The sequence below is a fragment of the Cornus florida genome, unplaced genomic scaffold (genome assembly GCF_030987335.1).
Source record: "Cornus florida cultivar Cherokee Brave unplaced genomic scaffold, ASM3098733v1 CherokeeBrave_3.0.0_Hap2_Chr11, whole genome shotgun sequence".
Classification (NCBI taxonomy): domain Eukaryota; kingdom Viridiplantae; phylum Streptophyta; class Magnoliopsida; order Cornales; family Cornaceae; genus Cornus; species Cornus florida.
Genome location: NW_026775581.1, coordinates 129874040 through 129899041, shown reverse-complemented (window position 1 = coordinate 129899041; position 25002 = coordinate 129874040). Strand labels below are relative to the sequence as shown.

Below are 25002 nucleotides of genomic sequence, written 5' to 3'. Positions count from 1 at the left end.
TTTTTCAGTTTCCACCCAAAAAGCAATGCATATTTTGCAAACAAACATGCCATGATCGTTATGGACACTGTCTCGACATATGGCCGCAATCAAGCAAATATTGGCTCCGAAAATTTGATATCATGGTGGCCAACTAACGACCCAACTTAAAGTCGCCAAGTGTCAATCAAGCAATGCTTTTTTTTTAAGAAAAAAGAAAAGGGTAAAAGAGAAATTATAAAATATGTCAATTTTTTATTTTATTCAGTGATTGAAAAAAAAAAAAAAAAACTTTTACCTTTCAACCCGCAAGAGTGCACGATTGGTCTAAGTGGATAATGGATCTCCTAAGAGGAATTATAAGTATTTTTTCCATCTTCTAAATTTATAAGATGTTATCATAATAACTCACAAATTTGTTTTAATAAATTATTCTTTTAACGGTCTTGAAATGAGTTACGGAAATTTTTTTCATAAACTTTCAATAGGATTTTAAAAAAATATTGAATCCAACATCTCTCCATCTTCATCTCTTAACATCTTAATTCCAACGTCTCTCCATCTTCATCTCTTACCATCTTAATTCCAATTTCAATGCTTTGTTTGTTTCGACGTAAAATATTATTTTTAAAAAATATTTTTCTTTTTCAAGTAAAATATTCTTTTTATTTTTACTTTATTGGTGTTTAGTAAGGATCTACGTCGAGGTTAAGGTCGAGTCCATTGGGCGTGACATGTAAAATAACTTGTCTAAAATTTATGGATAAATTATTTTTGTTAAATTTTAATATATTTTTTTTTCGTAAATATTTTACGACAACCAGAAAATAAAAAAATATTTTTCTAAAAAATATTTTACGTTCAAACAAACAGCCGAAGTGTCCATCAATTTACAGTCTTTCATTTTGAATTGATTGAGAATTTTCTTAATATCCTAAATTCAATTTTCACAGAGCCCAAAAGCATCCGAATGTAAAAAATACATGTGATTTTATATATAATTATATACAGTATAAGGTGGAGTTAATAAACAGAAGCAATAACGTCAATATTTATTCAAATTTTTTGTCACTATTTAAACTGTGGGTGAATTTTAAAGAGGATTAAATTTGGTGAATCCGAGGATGAAAGACAAATTGAAGTATTTATATATGATGTATTAAAGATACAAAAGATTATATAATACTAATATAATAAGGGCTTACGCAGATTAAGATGGTGATTTTGTAGATGTTATATATTTTGTTGAAGCACATAGATCTCTTTTCCTTTCAAATTTGTCCCACCATTTTAGGCTGGGACGGCCATCAAATGCACATTGCCATATTTAATTTCTTTTCTCTGGGGCTCATAAGTAATTGAAAAGTCAAGAAAAGGATATTTTTGGAATTTTAAAATTTTTAAAAAATGTCCAAGATTTTTTTTATTTTTTATTTTAAAAAAAAAACCAAAAAAATGGATATTTAAAATAGTCTCGTGACCCGGACCTTGCCTTTCTCCCTCCTTCACTCTCACTCCTCTCTCTCTCCTCTCTTCAGCTCGTTCGCTCGCTCTCTCTCTCTCTCTCCTCTCTCTCACACACACAGAGCCGACTGGTGGAGATCTCTTTTCTTCCAAGGTAGCATAGTACACACCCTTTGTTTCCATCCCGAACATTTCGTTGATTCTTCAATTTCAATACTATTTCGCATTTTTTGTTTTCATTTCGAGTTCTATTTATGTGACATATATATATGTGTGTGTGTGTATATATATATATAATCTGTGCTGATACATGTATTCGATTACATTTTACCATCTTTAATGCGGTGTATCGATCTGGTTTTCTTTGCCACCAATCCCATGTCGTCAGCCCCCAATGTCGAGCGGTATTAATGGGTCTAATACCTTGAATTTCTTCGTAATTTGTGCTCGTATCTGTGGATCTTTACTCTGATTTTCTCGCCTTCTGATTGCGAGTCTGCGATAGACTTAAATACTTATATTGTAACATTCTTGCTTCATTGGGAAAATATCATTTCTTTTTCTTAAAGATCTCATTTACTTTTTCTTTTTATGATTGTCTGTAGAGGAGTAAATTATTTGCTTAGGGTTTGGGTTGAATGATGGAACAGTTTGGCTTGTTGATGGGAAGCTCTGTTTCTCATCCACCCATATTAGCTGTTTACCCTTTTCCTGCGTGTATTGCGCTCACTAATTGGGGTTTTGATCTGATTTATTGATTTTTTTTTTTTTTTTTCCTGACATGAACTTAGAACAAAACTAAGAAACAGAAGGGAAATCCTCCTCTATAGCTTGAAGAAGCCAAGAGGGCCAAACATTTCACTCTGTGAATTAATGGATTTTGAGCTTGTTATAAATGATATTGGTTTTGACTTTGTATATTGTTTATATTTTTGGCGACTTCTGTCTATGTTTTCGAATTTCTTTTCAAAACTGGTAAAATTTTGATCTTAATGGTATCTTACTTATCTTTGTAATTAATAATACAATGAAAAATTTTCTTTTCTTTTTGCTTTGGATTGATTCAGTTTTGAGCTTTCACGAGATAATTAGAGGGCTTAAAGGGGCTAGGAGTAGCAAAATCTGCAAGTGGGACAGAGGATGTGAGCTGCAGTAATCTTAGATCATAAGGTCTTTTTTTTTTTTTAATTCAATCACATCTGCTATGCCATCAGTTATGGCCCAAAGTATGAGAACAAGCAGGTCCTCATTTAGCTCTAGCAATGGATACGAAACTCCTTCACACCAATCTGTTGCCGCCTCAAGTGTGGATGACTATGATAGTGATGGTTCCAATTTTGCACCACCGTAAGTTTCTTGTGCCCAACTGTTACATAGATTTTTACAAGTAATTTGCAGCTCAGATAATAATTTCTCAGGCTTACTGCTACTGCTATAATTTTTTACTTAATTCTTATTGCAGTACACCAACGACCCTATCAATGGCTATTCCACCAGAACTTGCTGGTGCTATACCTTTGCTTGATAAATTTCAGGTGAGATATATAGAAATGGAAGAAGAACTTAACGAAATTGTTAAAGAATTTGTTAAATAAACTTCACGATAACTGGATGACTTCATTGCATGTCCAAATTTCATATTACTGCTTTTGATCATTATTTAAAATTTGATCTTGAAAAATTTCTGGTGAGATGTATAGAAATGGATGAAGAACTTCACAAATACAATAACTGGATGACTAGATCATATGCAAATTTCATATTCATGCTTTTGATCATTATTTAAAATTTGATCTTGTAATTTCCCACTACTTCTTTTAGGTAGAGGGTTTTTTAAGGGCTATGCAAAAACAGATTCAATCTGCTGGGAAACGTGGTTTCTTTTCTAAAAAATCCGTGGGTCCTCAAGTTCGGGAAAAGTTCACGTTTGAAGATATGCTATGTTTCCAAAAGGTAATAACATGCCATAATTCATAACAGTATGTTCTGTTGTTACCAAACTTCGAATTAAAAATTAAGATGCAAGTTTGTCAGGATCCCATCCCAACTTCGCTACTCAAAATTAACAGCGACCTGGTAAGTCGGGCAACAAAACTGTTCCAGACAATTTTGAAATACATGGGAGTTGATTCTTCTGACCGAGTAACTCCAACTAGCTTAGAGGAACGTGTTGAGCTTGTCGGAAAGCTATATAAGCAGGCTTTGAAGCGTTCTGAGCTTCGAGATGAACTTTTTGCTCAAATTTCAAAGCAGACACGGAATAACCCTGATAGGTATGCATATACCCTGTTGTGGGAATTGTTGATCCCATGAACTATTTCATCTGTTCCTTGATGTGTGCTTTAATGTCCATTTATCTAAATAATAAAATGTGTGTTTCTTTATTGCTTTTGAAATACAGGCAATATTTGATAAAAGCATGGGAGCTAATGTATTTATGTGCATCCTGCATGCCTCCTAGCAAAGAAATTGGTGGATATTTATCAGAGTATGTTCATAATGTGGCACATGGTGTGGGTACTGATTCTGAGGTCCAAGTCCTTGCTCTAAACACTTTAAATGCTTTGAAGCGTTCTGTTAAGGCTGGACCCAGGCACACAATACCTGGCCGTGAGGAGATTGAAGCTCTTTTGACCGGTAAAAGGCTTACCACTATAGTGTTTTTCTTGGATGAAACTTTTGAAGAAATTACGTATGACATGGCGACAACTGTAGCTGATGCTGTTGAGGTAATATCAAACTTCTCCATCGTTTTGCATGTGTAAATATGTCCAGTAAGGAGATGATTTGAAATAAAAGAATAATAAGTACAAAATAGGGTTTGGACAAAGGATGACAGGACGACTAAGTTTTACAATATCTGAAAAGGCAAACTAGTATATTGTTGGACCTATTTGAGGTACCCGAATAGAAAAGTTATATGGCTGAATATCATTAAGACTCTAACAGCATCCACTGGATTTGGGAAATAGCACACAGCGTGTGAAAGGGTGTGGATACTTAATTGAATTCCATCAGCTACTGGTTTTTGCTTATATTGATCAATAATAACAATTGGTTCTGTCCTAGATGCATGGGGCTTTATAAGGGATATTGCACACGAGGAAAAATATACCTGATAACTTGAGAATCATTCATGGATGATTCCTGTATCAAAATTGTTTTGTATGCTGAGTAATGAGTTCACCCAACTCCATTTATATCATGATTTGTCAACTTCCTTTTATAAAATTTGAACGGGCATATTTTTACCATAAATGCTTGGTGGTCTTTGATGTATTTGTCATTTTATCGTGCATACTGGATCATTTGCACTTTGAAAGTATTCTGGATTTGCTTATGGAAGCTGATAATCATTGGTTGTAAATAATGGAAAACTCCCCTACTATTATTCTCTTCTGTTTCATCCTAGTTTGTAATTTTCTTCTTGGTCTCTATCTAGTTCTTCTAGCACTTCATAATATTGCTTAACAGCATACCCACTTCAGGAGCTAGCGGGGATAATTAAACTGTCAGCATATTCTAGCTTCAGTCTGTTTGAGTGCCGTAAAGTTGTTACTGGTTCTAAATCACCTGATCCTGGAAATGGTACCCATTTCAGCTTATTTCCAAATTTAAATGTTTTGACATTCTCAATTACTAAAGTGCACTTTGATGTCATATTAGAGGAATATATTGGGTTAGATGATAACAAATACATTGGGGATCTTTTGGCGGATTTCAAAGCTGCAAAGGACCGAAGTAAAGGAGAAATTTTGCACTGCAAACTGACTTTCAAAAAGAAGTTATTTCGGGAGTCAGATGAAGCTGTAGCAGACCCAATGTTTGTGCAGTTATCATATGTTCAAGTATCAAATCTTGCTTTGAGTTGATTTTTTGTTGCTTTATCCAGTTGTGGATATTCAATGTTTCCATTTCTGAGTTTTCAGTTATTTATTACTTTTGGATTTGTTGTTGTCTGGTTATATTGTCACAGTTGCAGCATGATTATATATTGGGCAATTATCCTGTTGGAAGAGATGATGCTGCACAGCTGTCTGCATTGCAAATTTCAGTTGAAATTGGATTTGTTGCCAACCCTGAATCATGCACGTCAGTAAATTTTTTCCCCATTTGCTTTCTTTTTAGTATGCCTTTTTTTTTTTTTTTTTTTTTCTATTTGCTGAGTTCCATTACTCTCTTGTATTTTATATCTTTCAGTTCGCTATTATTTTCCGTTAAAAGTTAATACTTTATTTTAGTCAACTTGTCTCTGTCTAGGTATTATATGTTTTACTTTGCCTCTCCGGTATTGTACTTTCTTGTGAGTTTCAGTCTTATTGTTTATCATTTTCAGTGACTGGACATCACTGCTGGAGCGATTTCTGCCCAGACAAATTGCAATTACTCGGGCAAAGCGGGAATGGGAGTTGGATATACTTTCTCGTTATCGTCAAACGGTAAAAACAGATACTTTGAAAATTGTGGAAGAGTACCTTTCTTTAAAGAGTGAATTTTCCTCTTTTTCTTGTTTTGCTTCGTTTGTATGTGTATATCTTTCCTTTTGACAGGCTGTTGCAGAGTCAGTATTTGTATTGCAGTCAAACTTTTTTTTTTTTTTTTTTTTTTTCCAATAGTCAGTAAACCATGGTTTTTTAGGAAAATGAAAAAGGCGAACCTTACTTGTAGCTCCAGATAGAATGATCTTTTGCCTTTCAAATCAAGTGTAACAATTTATTATATATATATATATATATATATATTCTATTTGGTCTTTTTTCTTTTCTTTTAATCTCATGATTTGGTTGGGTTTAGCAATTTAAGTATGTTATTTCTGAAATATATGTAATATTCAAGAGCTGTTCAGAACAATGTTTTGGTAAAGAATATTATGTTCTCTAAGATATTTCTGTTGCCTGTGTAGGAAAATTTAACCAAGGATGATGCAAGACAGCAATTTCTGCGGATATTGAGAACGCTTCCTTATGGCAATTCAGTTTTCTTTAGCGTTCGCAAGATTGATGATCCCATTGGACTTCTACCTGGAAGGATCATCTTAGGCATTAATAAGCGTGGGGTGAGTCTTGGACTATTCTAGCTGTATATATGCTCCAAAAATTCGTTTTCTCATTTGTAAATTTGCTGATTTCTGAACATGAATATGATTACTCATTATCCACAGGTTCATTTCTTTCGTCCAGTTCCTAAAGAATATCTACATTCTGCTGAGTTAAGAGACATAATGCAATTTGGTAGCAGCAATACTGCCGTATTTTTTAAGATGAGAGTTGCTGGTGTCTTGCATATATTTCAGTTTGAAACTAAGCAGGTTGAAAACCTTCTTTTTAAGTCATTATTCCAGTATCAATGTTGGGACTTTAGGCACTATCTGCTACTTTTTCGATTGTTACATAGCACTGATTATTTTTCACTTCATGCAGGGAGAAGAAATTTGTGTTGCCCTTCAAACACATATAAATGATGTCATGTTACGCCGCTACTCTAAAGCACGGTCAACTGCTAATGGCTCAATAAATGGAGATGTTTCTGTTAACTTTAAGCCTCCTAGCACGGATGTTTATGAGAAACGTGTTCAGGATTTGTCCAAAGCTCTTGAAGAATCCCAAAGCAATGCTAATCAAGTAAGTAAATTTGATACTCTGAACAAGCTCGTATATTTTTCATAGGATGAAAAAAAAGAAATAAGCTATTCAAATATCAACTAAAATATACTAGTGTTATGTTGAGAAAGATTTGGAGTGAATAATATGCATAATATCAGGTATTCAGTAAATGGTTCTCGATTCCAGTCGGAGAAATTTTATGTCAGATGCATTTGGTTATTTATTTATTTGTTTCTTACAATCCATCTCTTTCTTGTTTGCTTGATTAACTGAATAAAAAATGCCTACTAATTTTAGGGTTCTCTCTCTCGCAAAAAGAAAAGAAGCAGATTCACATTTTAGTGTTCTGTTATAGCTTTAGTAATTTTTGTTAAACCTGACAAAAGGACATTATTTAAGTGCATTAATTAGATCCTTGACCTTAAAGAAGCAGCTGCACATTTGATGAAAAGGAGCTATTTCTTGTTCGAATAACTCTTATAGGGAATTGGCACATGAGATTAATCATCAGGGTATTCTTGTGCAGCTGTTAGAAGATTTACATGAAAAAGAAAAGCAAGAATTGGTCTTACAAGAAGAATTAGAGGGCCTGAAAGACTTCTTGAGATCCGAGAAGCAAAACTTGACAGAAGTTACTTGTGAACGTGATAAATTCAGATCTTTGTGTGATGAAAAAGATTTGGTGCTGCGGGTGAGTATGTTTTGCATATGAAATCAGTTTTTCAATCTCTTTATTTGTTTCCTTATCCCAATATGGTTTTAATGATTATTAGGCTGCATTAGTTGAGAAGCAGAGCATGGAAGCGAGATTGGCAAATCTAAATAATCCTGTTTCGGAGGCAAATGCCAAAAAGGAGTTAATTGAAGGAAATAACCGGGTACACTTAATGAAAATATATATTTGCCTTTTCTGCCAGTTCTAGTAAATAAGTTGCTAATTTTAGATTGATATCCAAGTATCTTTGATTTACGAAACATCGTTGATGTCAATTCTCCCCGTGTAAATCTTTATATTCTGATGTCTGGTTCACATAATGGGAATTTTAAATTTTATTGCTTGTATCTTCATTGATTTAGTTTACTGAACTCATAATGATGTTTACTGTAGGTGTTAAATAAGGTGCAAGATGAGTTGAACGTGCGCACTGCAGAGTTGCAGGCAGCAGAAGAAATTACCAAGAAACTTGTAAATGAAAAACTATTATTGGAAGAAAGAATTTCCAAGCTTGAAAAGAAGAAGGCTGCTGAGGTAATCCTCCCTATTGTTTTGCTTTGTATGGGAAGTGTATTTGTGTATTGAGATGGTAAGAGCTCAAGATATTGGTCTCTTGTGGCCATTGAAAATGCAGGTGGAAGTTCTTGCGAAAAATGTAGAACAAGAACGCAGGGCATTGAGGCTTCGAGTTTCTGAACTAGAAAAAAAGCTAGAAGATGTCACACAAGATTTGGCAATGGCAAGTTCTACTCTTGCAATGAAGAATACGGAGTTGTCCGCATTGCAAAATAATTTGAAGGAATTAGAAGAACTAAGAGAAATGAAAGAGGTGGTGATCGTGTACCAGAATCTCCGTTGTTTTTCTACTACTGAGTGATAATATTACTTATTTTTTCCTCCTTAATATTGTTTTGGTATTGTTCTCTCCAAAAATATTTACAACGGGAACCATTTCTAGCTGACAGTTTCTTTCTTTTAGGACATTGATAGAAAAAATGAGCAAACTGCTGCAATCTTGAAGATGCAAGGGGCTCAATTGGCTGAATTAGAAGCACTATACAAGGAAGAACAAGTTTTAAGGAAACGATATTTTAATACAATAGAAGGTAGGCACATCCTTCTTTTTCTTTGCTTTCCTTTCCCCTGATAACATTGTTGCCTTTATATATTTATATGTTTTTATTAGTGACATCAACTTATCTATTGGACCCACTTGTGCATCTCAGATATGAAAGGCAAGATTCGAGTCTTTTGTCGGTTAAGGCCACTTAGTGAAAAGGAGATTGCTGAGAAAGAGAGAAATGTTCTTAAAAGTCTTGATGAGTTCACAGTCGAACATGTTTGGAGAGATGATAAAACGAAGCAACATTTATATGATCGCGTCTTTGATGGAAATGCCACCCAAGATGATGTATTTGATGATACAAGGGCAAGTACAATTAATCCACAATGAATTGTTGTCATTTATCATTTCGTTGGTTACATGTCATGTCAATTCCATGTGTAGCTTGTAACTTTTTATTTATTTTAGTTATTTTTTCAAAAATCATAGTTGTGTATGATCATTTATTCATTTGTTTATTTCCATTCATGCAGTATTTGGTGCAATCCGCTGTAGACGGATATAATGTGTGCATATTTGCATATGGCCAAACTGGTTCTGGGAAGACCTTTACAATTTATGGATCTGCGAGCAATCCTGGACTCACTCCACTTGCTACTTCTGAGCTCTTTAAGATCCTAAAGCGAGACGGTAACAAATTCTCATTCTCCTTAAAGGTAACAAATTCTCAATTAATATACATTTTCACTAATTGTTGCATCTAGTGTTGGGTTAATACATCTTTGAGTTGTTCTATGTATGGGAATGAATGGTACTTACTGACATGAATATCATATTAGATTCCCATTTTTAAGGTGTTAAAAATTTTCAACTACAAGAAGTTAAATATCTCCTGGTTTACTTTGTATTTTTAGTTAGGATGCTGAATGGAAGTTATTCTATTTCTATATTTTGTTTATGTTGTATCAATCATGCAGGCTTATATGGTGGAGTTATATCAAGATACACTTGTAGATCTTTTACTACCAAAGAACGCAAAGCGTTTGAAGCTGGATATAAAGAAGGATTCAAAGGTGATTATGTTTTATTTGTGAATTAGTAATTGAGAACTATCAGTTAGATGTTATTGGTTGATATAACATATCGGTGAGTAGTTCTATACTGTTATTTCACATTAATGCTTCATCTTTGGTACCTTGGAATGTATAGGGCATGGTTTCTGTAGAAAATGTTACTATTGTATCTATTTCAACATACGACGAATTAAAAAGCATTATTCAGAGAGGATCTGAACAACGTCATACAACTGGGACTCTGATGAATGAGCAGAGTTCAAGATCTCACCTGATACTTTCAGTGGTTATTGAGAGTACAAACCTTCAAACTCAATCTGTGGCCAGAGGAAAGGTATTATCATCTTTTTTCATGTTGTCTTATATGTCATTAAGTTAAGATGCATGCCACTTCAATTGGAGGACATACATAAACATATATTTCCCTATCCTTTTCTTTCTCATGAACCTAAAGAAGCATGCACATTTTATTGTGAATTAGGATGTGTCATGGTATAAGATTGAACTGGGTTACCTCATGCTTGTTTGTTTTGTTGAAATGTTAAATCCATCTTTATATGAGCATTCTAGCATTTTTGCAGCTAAGTTTTGTGGATCTTGCTGGTTCTGAAAGAGTGAAGAAGTCGGGCTCTTCAGGTAGTCAGCTCAAGGAAGCTCAAAGCATTAATAAATCACTTTCAGCTCTTGGGGATGTTATTAGTGCTTTGTCTACTGGCAGTCAGCACATACCCTACAGGAATCATAAATTGACAATGCTAATGAGTGATTCACTTGGGGGTAACGCTAAAACACTGATGTTTGTGAACATTTCTCCTGCTGAATCAAACTTGGACGAGACTTACAATTCTCTAACGTATGCTCTTATATCTTTATTGTCCAGGCCTTTTTTTATTTATTTATAATTATTTATGTTAAAACTATATAATTTTTCTCTAAGTAGGGTGATGACCAGTTGAATAGGTCAAAGTTGAAACTCCTAGAAAATATGCTAGTTGTAAATGGTTTGACATTTTGCATGCAATTTGTTATGCACTTGTTCTGTGTTTTTTTGGGTGATTTATTAGTTATTGGCCTCCGGTTGTAAGTTTCACCTCGTTTGAGTGAACATAATTTTATCATTTGTTTGATGGGAAAATGTCATTAATTGAATTGGTGTTTATGTAATTTAGGTATGCTTCAAGAGTTCGATCAATTGTAAATGATCCAAGCAAAAATGTTTCGTCAAAGGAAGTGGCTCGTTTGAAGAAGTTGGTTGCATATTGGAAGGAGCAAGCAGGTAGGAAAGGGGATGATGAAGATTTGGATGAAATCCAAGAAGAAAGGCCAGTGAGAGATAAGACGGATGGTCGTCATTCCATGTAAAGTATAATGTTCTACTTAAGATAGCAATTATTTGAGCTGATGCATTGAGGGCTTTGACAACATCCACATTGCTTGTAGTTATGTAGGCATATCAACTACCTGGTTGATTTTGATTATACTGAGGTCCATTTTCTGCAATCTCAGAATTTTTGGGAGGGGATAGCTATCCTATGCTCGGAAGGCTTCAAGCTAGTGTTTGTATATAAATGCATGTATATTTTGCTTACCATATATAATTGAATCCACATTCATGAATGCGAAATGATAATTTTTTTTTTTTTTTTTTTTTTTTTTTCTTCCAACTATACTTAATGTTTTGAAAGTATAGAAGCATTTTCTCTTGGTACTCGTACAAGTCAATCAGGTTTGTTGCTGTTTTATTAGTTTGTAGATTGGAATTTGCCGTAAAGTTAGCATGGAATCAAGGTCAAATTTGGGTGGAATCGTGTTTCTTCTTGGAGCCCTCCTCTGGCTGGTTTAGACATGAAATGTTTGCAAATGAAAGTAAAGAGCAATTTACCAAGACGCAGTTAGAAAGTAAATGTACAAGGGGCATAGAGTGGGCGAGTAAAGACGTTTCATAAGCATCATGGAGATGAGTTTATTACTAGGTTTGCAACTTACATCACTCAAGTAGGTATGCTATATAAGAATGTAACTATTACTATATCCGTCTCACAAAAGATGTCCTTTTTGAAGATTCATAATTGTGAATTACGGTTTTTCAAACATGACATCCTTTTTGAGATAGAAGAAGTAATATTTTGTACCGTTAAATTTAGACTAAAGTGTGATGAATGACCCGTACATATTATTGGATTCACATGCATAGTGTGAAAAATAATAATAAAAAAATAGTGTTAATCCTAACATTTGTTATCATTGCCAAAAAAAAAATAATAATAATAAAAAAAAAAAAAAAAAAAATTCACCTCACTTAGTATAGAGATGTCAATGGGGGTCGGGTAGGGTCCGGGACAATTTTTTTCAAATTTGTTTTATCAATGATTTTTTTATTTTATTTTTCTTTTCAAAACCCACTTTAAGGCATCTCGCATGAGAGTTGGGGCATATTTGGGGTGCCCGATAGACGTGTCTCAAGCAAAATTATTCATACTTGAACAAATTTACGATTATGTAATTTTTTTGGCATAGTTAAATATCTAACAATTATAATAACAAAAATATTGTTAAAATTTTAAATTATTATAAGAAAAGAAAATTATAGCTAATAAAAGAATATTTTGCACACTCTTCTCTTAGTGTTCATAATTTTTTCTTAAGTAATGTGGAACGTCACAATTACTCCCTCTTAAGCCTAAGCGTTCTCGCTAGATTACTTGCATAGGCTTATAAAAGCCCCCATTGGCTCTTATACCATTTTTCACAACTTGCCCACACCACGTGGATATTGTCCACTTCAGAGACTTTGCTCACAGTTTTCCTCCAAATGCTTCTACATAATTAAGAAGTGTCCAAATATATAAGTCTCAACAACTTCTCCAATGTAATATTAATTATTAATCGAGGGCGGTTTCATAACTTTATTGGTTTTAAGCTATCTTCCCAAACTTGACGATAACCCTATTAAGATGATTTCAAACCTGTTCTAATTTCAAACTTTTCCCAATAAGGATGAGAGTAAGGATGACAATAGGGTGAGTTGGGACGTTGAAGGTCAATCGCATGTTATTGAATATATTTTTATAAAGATATAATTATAAATTTTCACTATAAATAAGGCGGGGCAAATTAAACTTTTTTCCATTCCTAGTCCATCATCATGCGAATTTTCTTTCACTATAAATAAGGCGGGGCAAATTAAACTTTTTTCCATTCCTAGTCCATCATCATGCGAATTTTCTTATTTTCGTTCCTAATCTTCATCCTATCCCAAAATAACTTTTATAAACCTGTTAGGCGAATGCCTAACAGGACGAGTAACTTTTGCCATCTATCCCATCCCAATGGGCGGGTTAAATTATATACCATGATTAACAAAATTGAATGTGATTTTACCACTGTAAAAAGATAAAACAAATACGTTTGCATTTTGACTTTGTTAACGGTTCCTCAAAGTAATATTTGAAGCAGCAAAGGAACCTCTTGGAGGTGAAGGTTTGTAGTGCCTCATTGCAGCTGTTCTTTCGTTATCCACACACATAAATACAGGAAAAAAAGAAGAGAAAAAAAAAGTACAAACAGACAAAGTATATATGTGTAAATACAGGAAAGAATATATACACGCAACAAACTCCAACAAGGCGGCCAGGGAATTTGGGTGCGGTGAGAGTGTCATAGCGTTGTAGCGGAAGAACCCTAGCCCCTCTTTTTGGTGTTCGTAACTGACAAAGTCATTCGCATCGTCGTTCACCAAACTCGTACGGACAGTTTTTAGGTATTATTTCTTGTTCTTCTAGGGCTAATTCGGTTCGCTATTTTTCTTGTGAATTTGTTTAGTTTTTGGCAACCTTTTCGTTGTTCTTTGGTATCCTTTTGTTGTTTAGAATTAGATTTCTGTTGGGGATTCAGTTTCGATCAACAATTGTTCTTCACAATTTTCCCTCTTTTCTTCACAATTTTATTTTATTATATTTTATTTTTTATTCTGGGTACTTAGATTTAGTTAACCTTTAATTGTTTTTTGTTTATTCATTTACTTTTTTGTATGCTTCCCAATAGCATACATGAATGCTTTTCTCCAGCTATTAATTTTGCATTGGTGATTTCTAACTATTTATTCAGTGCTTTCAAGTGAAGCATTTAGTTTGTTTAAGTGATTAATTTTGGCATTTTTCTTTGTGAATTCCGTGATAATTCATTATGTGCGTCCAATTGTCTGTCTTACTTGTGCTGTAAATGTAGTTCAGTAATTGTTTAATGTTCATTAAATTTCAGTTCTGGAATTTTTAGAACTCTGCACTGAATTGCCGCCTTTCTTATGTTTGTTTTTGGGTAAATCGCTTGTGTGTTATTGGGGATATACAGTTGTTTCATAGCATTGTCTTGTTCACTATATATATATATATATATATATAGTGTTCAATATTGGATGACATCAGTGAAATGTTTCAACACTGATAGACAGGACAAAGGAACTTCTCAAACTCCAGATATAGTAAGGGGCTATGTATTTATCCAGGTGAACTAATGCAGAATTAAACAATGGTGAAAATAATAATGTGATAAAATAGATGACACAATGATCACTTCAACCTAGAGTTTGACATGGTACCAACAATTGTAGGCCAGTGGTATTTTCTCTACTCTCCGAATGGGACAAAGTGGGTATTTGTTATTTGTCAGGAAAATAATTATGTTTGACATGGTGATTGTCTGAGAATTGTTTGAATATCATAGCTTGGATATTAAGTTCATTGTTTACTTCTTATCAATATTTCAGAGGAAGGTTAGTTTCAAAACTTTAGTTCTTGGTATCACTCATAGTATTTATGGACTGTGGTACAACTAGGTATTAGTGATATTACTCAATACTGGCAATGCAAGTTGATGATGACTATTATGTTATGATAATCAATTACAATAATTAAAAATATTAATTAAAATCTTTTGAAAATCCTATTGCAGATGCTCCAGTGTTGGTGTATGATAGTTTTATGTGAGATTTAGATCAATTAATAATTGATAATACCCTTTATTGTTAACATCTACTTTTATATGGTAGCTTGCTTTTACAGTTTCTGTCAAAAGATTATTTATCAATTCATTGAACTTGAGCAAAGTTGTAATGTGAGGGAGAGTTGAATAAGAAAATATCAGTTTAATCAAAGATACTCAGTTGTTTTCATTTTTCTATTTATGCTATTGTGTTCATTCATTGAATGTATTAATTATTTATTAACCAGTAGGTATTGTTAGTGGCGTTACATTTTCAAGTTGTGAAGTTTTTGACTTATACTTGAGAAGTCGAGAACTTGCTTGACAGTAATTGTAAGCTTGGGTATAGGCCATGCCCATACTGATTTGTTTTGGGGCAATCCATCTTAGTATTTGCTGATATTTAACAACCATGCTTTGGTTACTGTCACAAAGCTTGAGAAATGAACAAAGCGGCTGAGAGAGTAAAAAAAGGAGAGAACAGGAGAGCTGGCCCTTTCTAAGTTCGGTTAATATAATGATATGAAGGAAAACTAAAATGACCATTCTGTCCTCAATTTTATATGACACTCATGTTTCATATACTTGCTCATGTTTTTCTTTTTATTTTTTTTTTGTAAGTCACACACGCATGCACACTCATTTGTTCCATTGGGGACTCGAATCTTTCAATTAGAATGAGGAGATACCACATGGGCTAAGCCTTGATAACACTTCCTCATGTTGGATCATATAGTAGACACACACACACACACACACACATGCAGCATGTTATATAAATCCAATACATTTCTCTTTCCGGCTTTTTAGCCAAGAACTAATTGATCTTCAGACATAACAAGGAGGTTAACAATTTTACTGTCGTCACGAAGGCCCAATGAGTGACAATCCACCTTGATTCATTTTGTCCTCTAATGGAACATCGGGTATAGACAATTTTATCCTCGTCACAAGCCTCGTGGAAGTTCTTGTATGATTAGGTTACTCGTGCTCCTGAGGCTGAACACAAAATTAAATCCATGTGATGGGGCTGGTCAAACCCATAGGTTTGTTTATTGTTTTTCTGTTTTGTTTTGGGTTTTTTTTTTTTTCTTTGGGGGAAGAAGAGGAGGGGGTTGGGGGGACTAACAGAAAACTGGCAGTAAAAAAGGAGACAAAGCCTCTCTATACTGCAAATATATGTCCAATTAAAGTTCAGCTACATTCATAGTGGCAATCTTAACCCAGATACTCAAGGTCCCTTATTGGTATCGATTTCTGCCAAACATTTTTCTTTTTTTCTTTACAAAAACCTTCAATGGTTTTCAGGTATGTAGGTAATCCCTAGTAAATCTTCTACCCCAAGCTAGACTAGTAATTTCCTATTTACAATCAAATGCATGTAAAACGTAGGGGAAAAAAATAAAATGCATGTATAAACTAAAACAAGAATCAAAATGTAGAAGACTTCAAATTATGAATCAAAAATTTGTTCTGGTCATCGTATTTATTGATGCTTCTTGGTTTACTGCATTATGGGGTATGTGTACTTCAAATGAACAAATTTGTTAGAGTACCACAAGAGAGTAGACTAATTTTGTGGAGCAGACGTTGATGGACTTAAAGTTCTTGATTTAATTTTATAGATCAGTACTCGAAGTGTTTGTTATATTGACAAAGAAATATTTGCTTTTTTGACAAAACTTAGCCAAGTACTCCCAGATAGTATTTACGGATGGATTCTGCCCCCTTCTTACCTTCCCCTTCTCTGTCACACTCACATCCACAATGGATCAAGTTACCATGGTGCTATTGTACTTGTAGCTTTGAAGAAATTCTGTGTCAGATTATATGTCAGTAAGGTCATGTTAATCTTTGCCTCTCGAGCTGTGTCAGGCACCCTGAATTTTACATTGATGGACCTAGTGGCCATTTATTGGCATACCTCAGTTAAAGTTAATCTATGAAAAAACATGGGAATATAGTGGTATGAGGGTATTTGTTCTGATAAAGATGCCATATGGGAGGCCTGAGGTACATGACATGCATGGAGAGGATAAGTGGTCCAATGTAATTTAGGGACAATATGAATCCTGCATAGTATTTTTGGGTATCTAATAAAGTAGCAATATAGGAGGCATTAAACACATAACATGCATGGAGAGGATATGTGTTCCAATGTAGTCCAGACATAATATGAATCCTACATATTATTTTTCTCAAGGGATGTAAAGAATATCATGCTAAACCACACGTTGGGCATTTCATCCATGTCACTTTGTACTCTATTTCCACGAGGACTTGTGAAATCAAATTTTATTGCTATATGTACAATTGGTCAAATAGTAACCTCCGGAATGAATATCAAAGATATTCTTCACGAGCTACATGTAGTTTCCATCTGTTCAATATCTGGTTCAAAACTATATTTATGTTTTATGCACCAAAGTGTGTGATCAGAAGAAGCATCTTCTACTTCACTTGCTCAAACACTTCACATTAGCAACGATCCTTGATGTTTTCTTCAATTTGTCCTCTTATACCCAATTCTTTTTTGTGTAGTGCTACCCATTAACCTTTGCGCAATGCAAGAACCAAGGAAGCTGCCACCTGAGGAGGCCTCAAATCTTAAGCCACGTAAGAAGAAAACCTCAATTCAGAAGGCTTCGATGGCTAAAATGCAGGTGGACAGTGTGAAAGGAGTACAAGAATTAATGCAGCCCCTGCCGACACAAATAAGGCTGAAGTCCTCCAAGAGAGGCTTGAAGAATGAAGTTTCTCCATTGTTCCAACAACCAGAGAAATCTACCTCAGATTCGTTGCTCGACTCGTCAGCATCTGGAAACGATTATCGAACATTGAGAAGAAAGTATTTACTGCTGGAGGAGGAAAGCTTTGGGTTAGGTAGGGAGTTGACAGAAGTTGAAGGAGAGGTGAAGAGCCTTGAAGAGGAGAAACTTGCACTTTTGGATGAGCTTGTTGTTTTAGAAGGTTTGATTGATCCTTCAGAGTCTCATACCCTGGGCTCTCGTTTACCATAGCTGCAATTGTTGAATTCAGTATGTGTTTAATTGATTGAAGTACTTCATATATTGATATGAATACATGGGGATTTTCTATTCATGTTTAATAGCACTGTTGTGAGAAGTAAATGCCTTAGTTTTGTATTCTACAGTTGAACAATTTATATCAGCATCTTGTGCATAATCAAGAAGTATTTATGCATTTTTGGTTCCCATGTGTTGTAATTTGCATAGAAAAAGTTGTAGTTATCCCATTTTTATCTATACATGGCATTGAAAAAAAAAACGTTCAATCTTTTGAAGTGATAAAACTACATGTTTGGGACATGGTTTTCACCTTCATTCCTGCTTGCCAATCAAGAAAAATGGAACAAAATGGACAAATTGTCTACATTTAATGATTTGAGAAAGTGTTTCTATGTACTACAACCAAGAAAATTGTCCACTCATTGTTTCATCTGTTGTATGTTCATGCTCTATTGACATGATAATTGGAGTGTGTGTTTTATTTTTCATGGAAAAGCTATGATTAAAAATGATGATGATGATTTACTGATATGGTGATTGTACAAGAGAAAGTTTAACTTGGAGGAACAGCCTTCAAGTTCTAATCATCTGCATTCTCTCATAAAAAAAATAAAAAAATAAAAAAAAAAGGCAGCAAAGACATCAAAGCAACCACAATAAGTACGGAAAAACAAATCTTGAATTTATATTCACAGGTAGTATGTTGGTTTCTTTAACAAAATTTAAGAAGTGATTTCATTGCTTTCCAGCTCCAACAAGAAAAAGCCTATAAACTAGGATAGATGTGAATATTGATCTTCATTTTCAATTTCTTCATTGCCATTTCATTTTCTATGCTTGTAGTATATATAAGCATTGGAAACTCCTAAAAGCTTGCTTCTCCAGTTTCAGTCTGTTATCTCAGTAGCCCCAACTTGGAAGGTGTGACCCGGACAATGAGGGGAATGGTCACCCGTGTTTTTCTGCTCCTCCACGACAAGAACCCGAATGCATAGCCCTCCGATGGGTTAGCCGCCTCGAAATTCACAGTAAATTTGATCTTCTGAGCATAGCCATTGAAGATTAATTGCGGGGGCACCACAGTGACGTTGATTCCCCTTGGAGCAGACACTGTTGCTCTGTAAATACTTCTTGGGTTCCCAACATTGGTCACGGTTCGGATCACTGAGAATTTGTCCTTGAGGCTGGGCACTGTGATGGATGGATAATTAAGGCCAGATGGTGTTGCTAATGTTTGATCACAAGTACTGTTGTCTCTGGTAATCAGATGCAGTGACTTCTCACTATAACCAATTGAACAAAGGAATGCCTTATAATCTGATGGCTTTGCATCATAGATGAGACCGGGGTCAAGGACTTCTCTCGGGTTGACAAAGCCAGCGCCATAGTCAAAAGCATTCCCTCTTCTTCCTTCGGGGTCAGCCGTGATAGGTTTGTGACTCTTATCCAAAATTGTAGCTGCATTTTCCTTTGTAGTCTCAGATTCTTAACAGATAGCGTACAATCATAAACTATAAAAGAACTACCCAAATCATAACAAGAATCAAACTCTAAGATTAATAGTCATGGACTTAAAAACATAGGTTGAGTTATCTGAGCCTCATGGACTTTGAGCTCAACTTGATCCCCATCGAGAAGAAAAGCATTTCAGGTTCTCACTGGCTGATAAACAGCAGAAACTTTTCTAACTTGAGAGTAAAAGATCTAATTGAATTTTCAAATAGAAAGGGGAACTCAACCTTATTAAGTTATAAAATATCTATTAGAACAGTCAGCTTGTTCAAAAATTTGGAAACTTTACCAGTAGTCATGATCGCGGATTTGACTGCAGATGGAGACCATGATGGTTGCACAGCTTTGATCAAGGCCACAATTCCTGTTACATGTGGGCAGGCCATGGAAGTTCCAGAGAGAATGTTAAATTGCATTTGTTTATTTGCTGGAGACCATGCTGCGAGAATATTCAATCCAGGAGCTGCGACATCAGGCTAAAAGGAAGGTTAATTAGAAACAAAGCATGCTGAGAAATGAAAATAATTGTGTAAGAACATGCCCAAGAAAATACATTAATCTAGTACAAAATTTACCTTCAAAATTTCCGGGGTCAAGGCATTAGGACCCCTTGAAGAAAAAGATGCTACCCGAGGAGCAGGTTGGGATCCCAATACAGTCTTTGCAGAAAAAATCCTAGACATCGGCTTGCTGTTCATGTGACAAGTAATTCAAAATAGGGGGAGAGAAATTTGAAAAGAGGAAAACTATGAAGATCGATTATGTGTTATTGTATAGTAGAAAACTGACCGCGTATGATTAATATAAGATAGGATCCTATTCCCTGTCAGCTTTCCAACAATAGCTGCTGGGATGACAAAGGGAATAGCAACATCCTTATCTGCTTCATCTACAAGAATCATCCCAACTCCACCAGCTTGTTTAACTATCATGCTTTTCGCCAGCTTTGACTCTGCTGAACTCTCAGCATGTTGGCATACAAGAACCTTCCCTCTGGCCTTGGTGCTATTCAAAGAACTCTCTAAACAATAACTAGAGGGACAAGCAAGAGAGAGGAAAATATCTTAAGGTTACCCTTAATGCATAAATATGTATGTTGTACTCACAGCCAAGTACCTTTTGCTTCACCTGGATTGGTAAGGAGTGAAGTACCCTGCATAGGTTTCAGAAGCAGGAATAATCCTTGTTGGCGCATTCATTTCAAATAGACTAAGACTTTCACCCTAATCAGTGATTAAGAACTCATAAGGGTCTGAAAACATTGTATGAATCTTTAAACATATTAAGGAGTAAGCAGAAGTACCGTGAAGTTGCTGCCATTTCCCAGTACGATGTTTGATGTAAAATCCCTATCAGTTGAACTAGCAGCGACAGTGATCATCCACGGAGCAAGATTTGTTGCAGACCCCTGCCTGCCTTCATTTCCAACCGATGCAACTACTGCTATTCCATGGCTAGCAGCATGATATGACCCAACAGAAATAGCATCATTGAAATAATCGCCCTGAGGAGCATCAGGTCCCAGAGACAGAGACAAGATATGAACCCCGTCTCTAATTGCATCATCAAAGGCGGCCAATAAGTCAACATCATAGCAACCAGAGTCCCAACACGTCTTGTATACTGCAATCCTGGCCATTGGTGCACCTCCTCTAGCTCCTCCTGCTGCCACTCCTTTATAATTCATGTTTGTCACATAGCGACCTGCAGCTGTTGATGCTGTGTGGCTGCCATGACCAGAACTATCCCTCGGGGATCTGAATACTATGTTTACTGGATCTTCTTCAGCTTCATAGCCACTTAGATAATATCTAGCCCCTATTACTTTCCTACATCAAGACAACTTTTACCACTAAGACTGAGGATTTGTCAATGGATGATTCTCCAAGAAATGAAATGAATTAGATAGTTTTCGTGTAATTATGATGACAACCTGTTGCAAGATGAAGCATTGAATGCGTCACCTGATTGGCATTGCCCTTTCCATCTAGCCGGCACACGAGGCATACCCCTGTCCGTAAAACTTGGGGATTCAGGCCAAATTCCTGCATACAGCATTTAACATTAATTCCAGTTTATTCTTCTTTATTTGCGACATGTTTGTAGTTCAATATATAAAAAGGGCTAGCCCAGTGCTCGAGGCTCCTGCCACTGTGGGGTCTGGGGAGCTTCAATATTCAGGGGCGCTTATGTGATAATAATAGAGAGCAAGTATTTGTCTGTTCTCTAAGCGTGAAGATTGAAGAAATATTGAAATAAGAGCAGTAACTTTTTAAGGAATAACCCTCCCAGCACCCTGCATTGGTGGACCAAGCAACCGGTTCTGGTTCTGGTTCTTTCATATTTTTTTCCCCTTTTTTGAACTCTCCTAAAAATGATGTTTAACAGTGGCAGGAGAGATGATTGAAAGAAACAGAGAAGCCAAAATGAAGAATGCATAATTATGAGATAAACAAACAGTTAATTTCCAAAACAAATAAAGGAGGTTTATCATGATTTTATAATTACATTGATGGCGAAGAAAGACTTTAAAACAAACAGAATGTAGACAAACTTTTGTACCCCCTTCTCTGTCTCCAACAATTATGCATTCAGTGACAACAAGTGAGCAAAAAATGACTACTACAGTATTTTACAGTTACTCCTAGGAAAAAAGGGAATCCCTCACTGCATATCAAACTAATAAATGAAGGGACCAACCTTCATGTGTATATATTGGATCCAAGAAATGAATCAATAATTCTCAATAGATAAGTTAAAAAAAAAGAAAAAAACAAAAAGAAAAAAACAAAAAAGGAATAATAAATAGGAAGAAGAACACACCTGTATCAATGAAACCAATAATAACATTAACTTGGTTCTTGGTGGAATACCCTGGGATTTCCATGGTTTCTTCACCCACAAGGCCCATGAAATCCCAAGAATGGGTTGTGTGGAGCCGCCTCCGGGTATTCGGAAACACCGACACCACTCCCGGCATCTCTGCTCCAATTTTTAACAGTAACAGTAATCAAAATTTCAAGGGGAAATAAATTTATCAATCAAATGATCACAAAATCACAAAGTGTGCTATTAAATGAACAATCAAAATTTCAAGGGGACAAAAATTCATCAATCCAGTGATCACAAAGTGTACTATTCAATGAACAATAAGAAAAAAATAAGGACAGACTCACTGGCTACTTCTGAAGCTTGATGGTCTGTCAACTTGGCTGCAAAGCCTCTGAAACCATGTCTATAACTATACACATGAGATGCTTTGGCTAGTTCATCACTGTGCCAACAAATCATCAATAAAGCAACCCAATCAACACAACCAACCAACTAGTCCCAGAAAAGGAAACAAGACAAAAGAGAAAAAGAGAGAGAAAAAAAATGTGGAAACAAAATTGGGTCTATCCATAGTTCAAAAATAGAAAAATTGGGTTTGACCTTCCTTCGTGAATAGAAGTCAGCATTTGGTGGTTTTGCCTCAAAATCTCATCTGGGTCATCACCAATCCCTTTGCTACCCATATACACCACATACACCTGCATAAAAAAAAACCCCACTCACTAACAATTTTAGAGATGAAAATTCAAAAAACCTCAAAAATATTATTGATTTCACTGAAATACATATATATATTCACCTTGGCAGAAACACAGACGCCAATCTCAGCAAGAGTAAGACAAAGAAGCAAACAAACAATACTGTTAGTATTAGTACTATTACGCACTGGACCCATTTCTTGGTCTCAGAAGGGTGAAAAGAATTTCAAGTATAAACAGAGGAACAGGGGAGGAAGAAGATGAGGTTATATATAGAGACGGAGAAAGTAACCGATTTTAGGAAAAGTTGGGTGTGTGTGTGTGTGTGTGTGTACAGATTTTAGGAAAAGTTGTGTGTGTGTGTGTGTGTGCCTATATGTATATATGTATTTGAAGATTTTTGTGTAGTGTAGAAAAGATGATGATAGTACAGTAACACAAAACGCCAATCGAAGCAAAAAAACGTGAAGAGTGGGGAGATGAATAGAGGATGTGTGTGATTGGTGGTGGGTTGGTTTCACTTTTTTGGAATATTATTGGAATTGCAGCCCATCCCAACCCAATCCAACCACGAGTCCTCCCACTCAACCCAGCAATTCAGGAGACCGTTAATAAATATTCCCGTTTTCATTTGAATATTAATTAATGAAAAATATTTAAAAAATGTAATAGTCCCATGATTAGACTTTACTTGTCTTCTCTAGTCTGTACCACATCAAATCTTGGACGGTACTACTAAAATCAAAATATTTATTAAAAATAAGAAAGCCATCCAGGAACAATCCATGTAAATTTATTTATTAATCATGTTTCTTGTTAGCACCCGTTTTTATTTGAGTAGTTTCATTTTTTTTCCCCTTCCTATTATACTACTCCGTTTTATGTTGGACCACAACCTTGCTAGTTTGAAATTAGTTATGATCCATATACGTTGCCTTGACATGAATCCATGATAAAGTTAGCTCTGATTCTGAACAAGCCTATGAGAGAGGGAAAAAAAAAAAAAAAATTAAAATTAGTATTATTGGTATTTTTTTTTTTAGTTGACACCGAAACTTATCTGGGCAGGGCCACTTTGGAACCCACCCCAGGCTATACACTGAGGATGCTATCAATGGCCCCACACTTCAGTAACAATGACAATAGATGAATTCGAACCTAAAATATGAACGTTCTCGTGTCATTACCTTATCAACTCGGTCAAGCTTTCGAGGGGCATTGGTATATTTGATTTGTAACTCTGTAAATAAAAAATTGTTTTTAGAGAATTCAAGATCAGAATATTATACAAAGATTTACTTGATATAATTTTTTAAAAATTCAGCTACAAAAATATTTCTTTTGAAAGTTACAAACCTAGTATACATATCTCTCTCTTTCATATTTTAGTGTGTATGGGTCATTTTGCAGACGCAACATTCATTGCTTTGAGAATGTGACACACTGCTAGTACTTTAAAGTAGTAACTGTTATATTCTTGAAATAAAAGGTGTCATATTCTTTCATCATCCAAGCAGAGTGGGTCACAATCCTTGAAGTATCATGGGTTGTAAGTGTCAAATGACGTCGTGTTGATTCTCAATAATTATGCAATGTAAACAATGCATAGGAGGGCATTGCATAAGAACCGAAAGTTTCCTACAATTATGATTTTATGCTTGCAAGAAAGCGGTTGACACCCTAACGAGTATAATTGTCTTGTCTAGTAACATTACTTATGATTTAGGATTACTTTTTATTGTTATTATTTACCCTATTACATCATCATCATTAGATATATCCCTCTCTTGAATTTCCATAGTCTTTCAATCCTGCAATTTAAATTTAACCACTTCATTTACAAATTCAATTGTAACAGAAATTTCAACATAACCAAATTGAAGTTTCTAAGCAAGATCAACTACATTCCTTAAAGTACTACAATACTACAAAAATTTTATAAATTTTAACTTAAATTATTTAAGTTTGAATTAATTTTTTAAAAAATATATGTATATCGGAGAGTCCCAAACTAATTTAGACTTTGATGTAAGGTGTTTTGAATCAAATTTTTT

The 25002-nt window shown here is 34.9% G+C and overlaps 3 protein-coding genes across 3 annotated transcripts; 2 read left to right on the top strand and 1 right to left on the bottom strand.

Moving 5' to 3' along the window:
* The first annotated feature begins 1474 nt into the window (after window positions 1-1474).
* LOC132287111 (kinesin-like protein KIN-14E) lies at window positions 1475-11554 on the top strand. The gene is made up of 24 exons (XM_059789617.1): window positions 1475-1597; window positions 2511-2790; window positions 2906-2978; window positions 3265-3396; window positions 3478-3716; window positions 3845-4172; window positions 4932-5031; window positions 5110-5291; window positions 5420-5535; window positions 5780-5882; window positions 6347-6499; window positions 6605-6751; window positions 6864-7064; window positions 7573-7737; window positions 7820-7924; window positions 8155-8295; window positions 8396-8590; window positions 8741-8867; window positions 8988-9190; window positions 9358-9540; window positions 9802-9897; window positions 10034-10231; window positions 10479-10750; window positions 11067-11554. The coding sequence occupies exons 2-24, from the start codon at window positions 2648-2650 to the stop codon at window positions 11257-11259; spliced, it is 3795 nt and encodes a 1264-aa protein (XP_059645600.1). The 5' UTR covers window positions 1475-1597; window positions 2511-2647; the 3' UTR covers window positions 11260-11554.
* A 1840-nt stretch (window positions 11555-13394) lies between these two features.
* LOC132286016 (uncharacterized) lies at window positions 13395-18092 on the top strand. The gene is made up of 2 exons (XM_059788269.1): window positions 13395-13657; window positions 17419-18092. The coding sequence occupies exon 2, from the start codon at window positions 17442-17444 to the stop codon at window positions 17895-17897; it is 456 nt and encodes a 151-aa protein (XP_059644252.1). The 5' UTR covers window positions 13395-13657; window positions 17419-17441; the 3' UTR covers window positions 17898-18092.
* A 475-nt stretch (window positions 18093-18567) lies between these two features.
* Window positions 18568-23429, bottom strand: LOC132286015 (subtilisin-like serine-protease S). The gene is made up of 11 exons (XM_059788268.1): window positions 23050-23429; window positions 22851-22948; window positions 22595-22692; window positions 22242-22400; window positions 21352-21463; window positions 20722-21247; window positions 20547-20641; window positions 20208-20450; window positions 19994-20108; window positions 19708-19894; window positions 18568-19364 (listed from the first exon to the last, which is right to left on the bottom strand). The coding sequence occupies exons 1-11, from the start codon at window positions 23143-23145 to the stop codon at window positions 18802-18804; spliced, it is 2292 nt and encodes a 763-aa protein (XP_059644251.1). The 5' UTR covers window positions 23146-23429; the 3' UTR covers window positions 18568-18801.
* Window positions 23430-25002: the final 1573 nt, after the last annotated feature.

Coding starts and splice junctions, on each gene's coding strand:
- LOC132287111 (XM_059789617.1), top strand. CDS start 2,648: ATGCCATCAGTTATGGCCCAAAGTATGAGAACAAGCAGGTCCTCATTT. Junction 2,979..3,264: donor CTTTGCTTGATAAATTTCAG/GTGAGATATATA, acceptor TACTTCTTTTAG/GTAGAGGGTTTTTTAAGGGC. Junction 8,296..8,395: donor AAAAGAAGAAGGCTGCTGAG/GTAATCCTCCCT, acceptor TTGAAAATGCAG/GTGGAAGTTCTTGCGAAAAA.
- LOC132286016 (XM_059788269.1), top strand. CDS start 17,442: ATGCAAGAACCAAGGAAGCTGCCACCTGAGGAGGCCTCAAATCTTAAG.
- LOC132286015 (XM_059788268.1), bottom strand. CDS start 23,145: ATGGGTCCAGTGCGTAATAGTACTAATACTAACAGTATTGTTTGTTTG. Junction 21,464..22,241: donor TATTGGTTTCATTGATACAG/GTGTGTTCTTCT, acceptor TGCTGTATGCAG/GAATTTGGCCTGAATCCCCA. Junction 21,248..21,351: donor AATGCTTCATCTTGCAACAG/GTTGTCATCATA, acceptor GTCTTGATGTAG/GAAAGTAATAGGGGCTAGAT.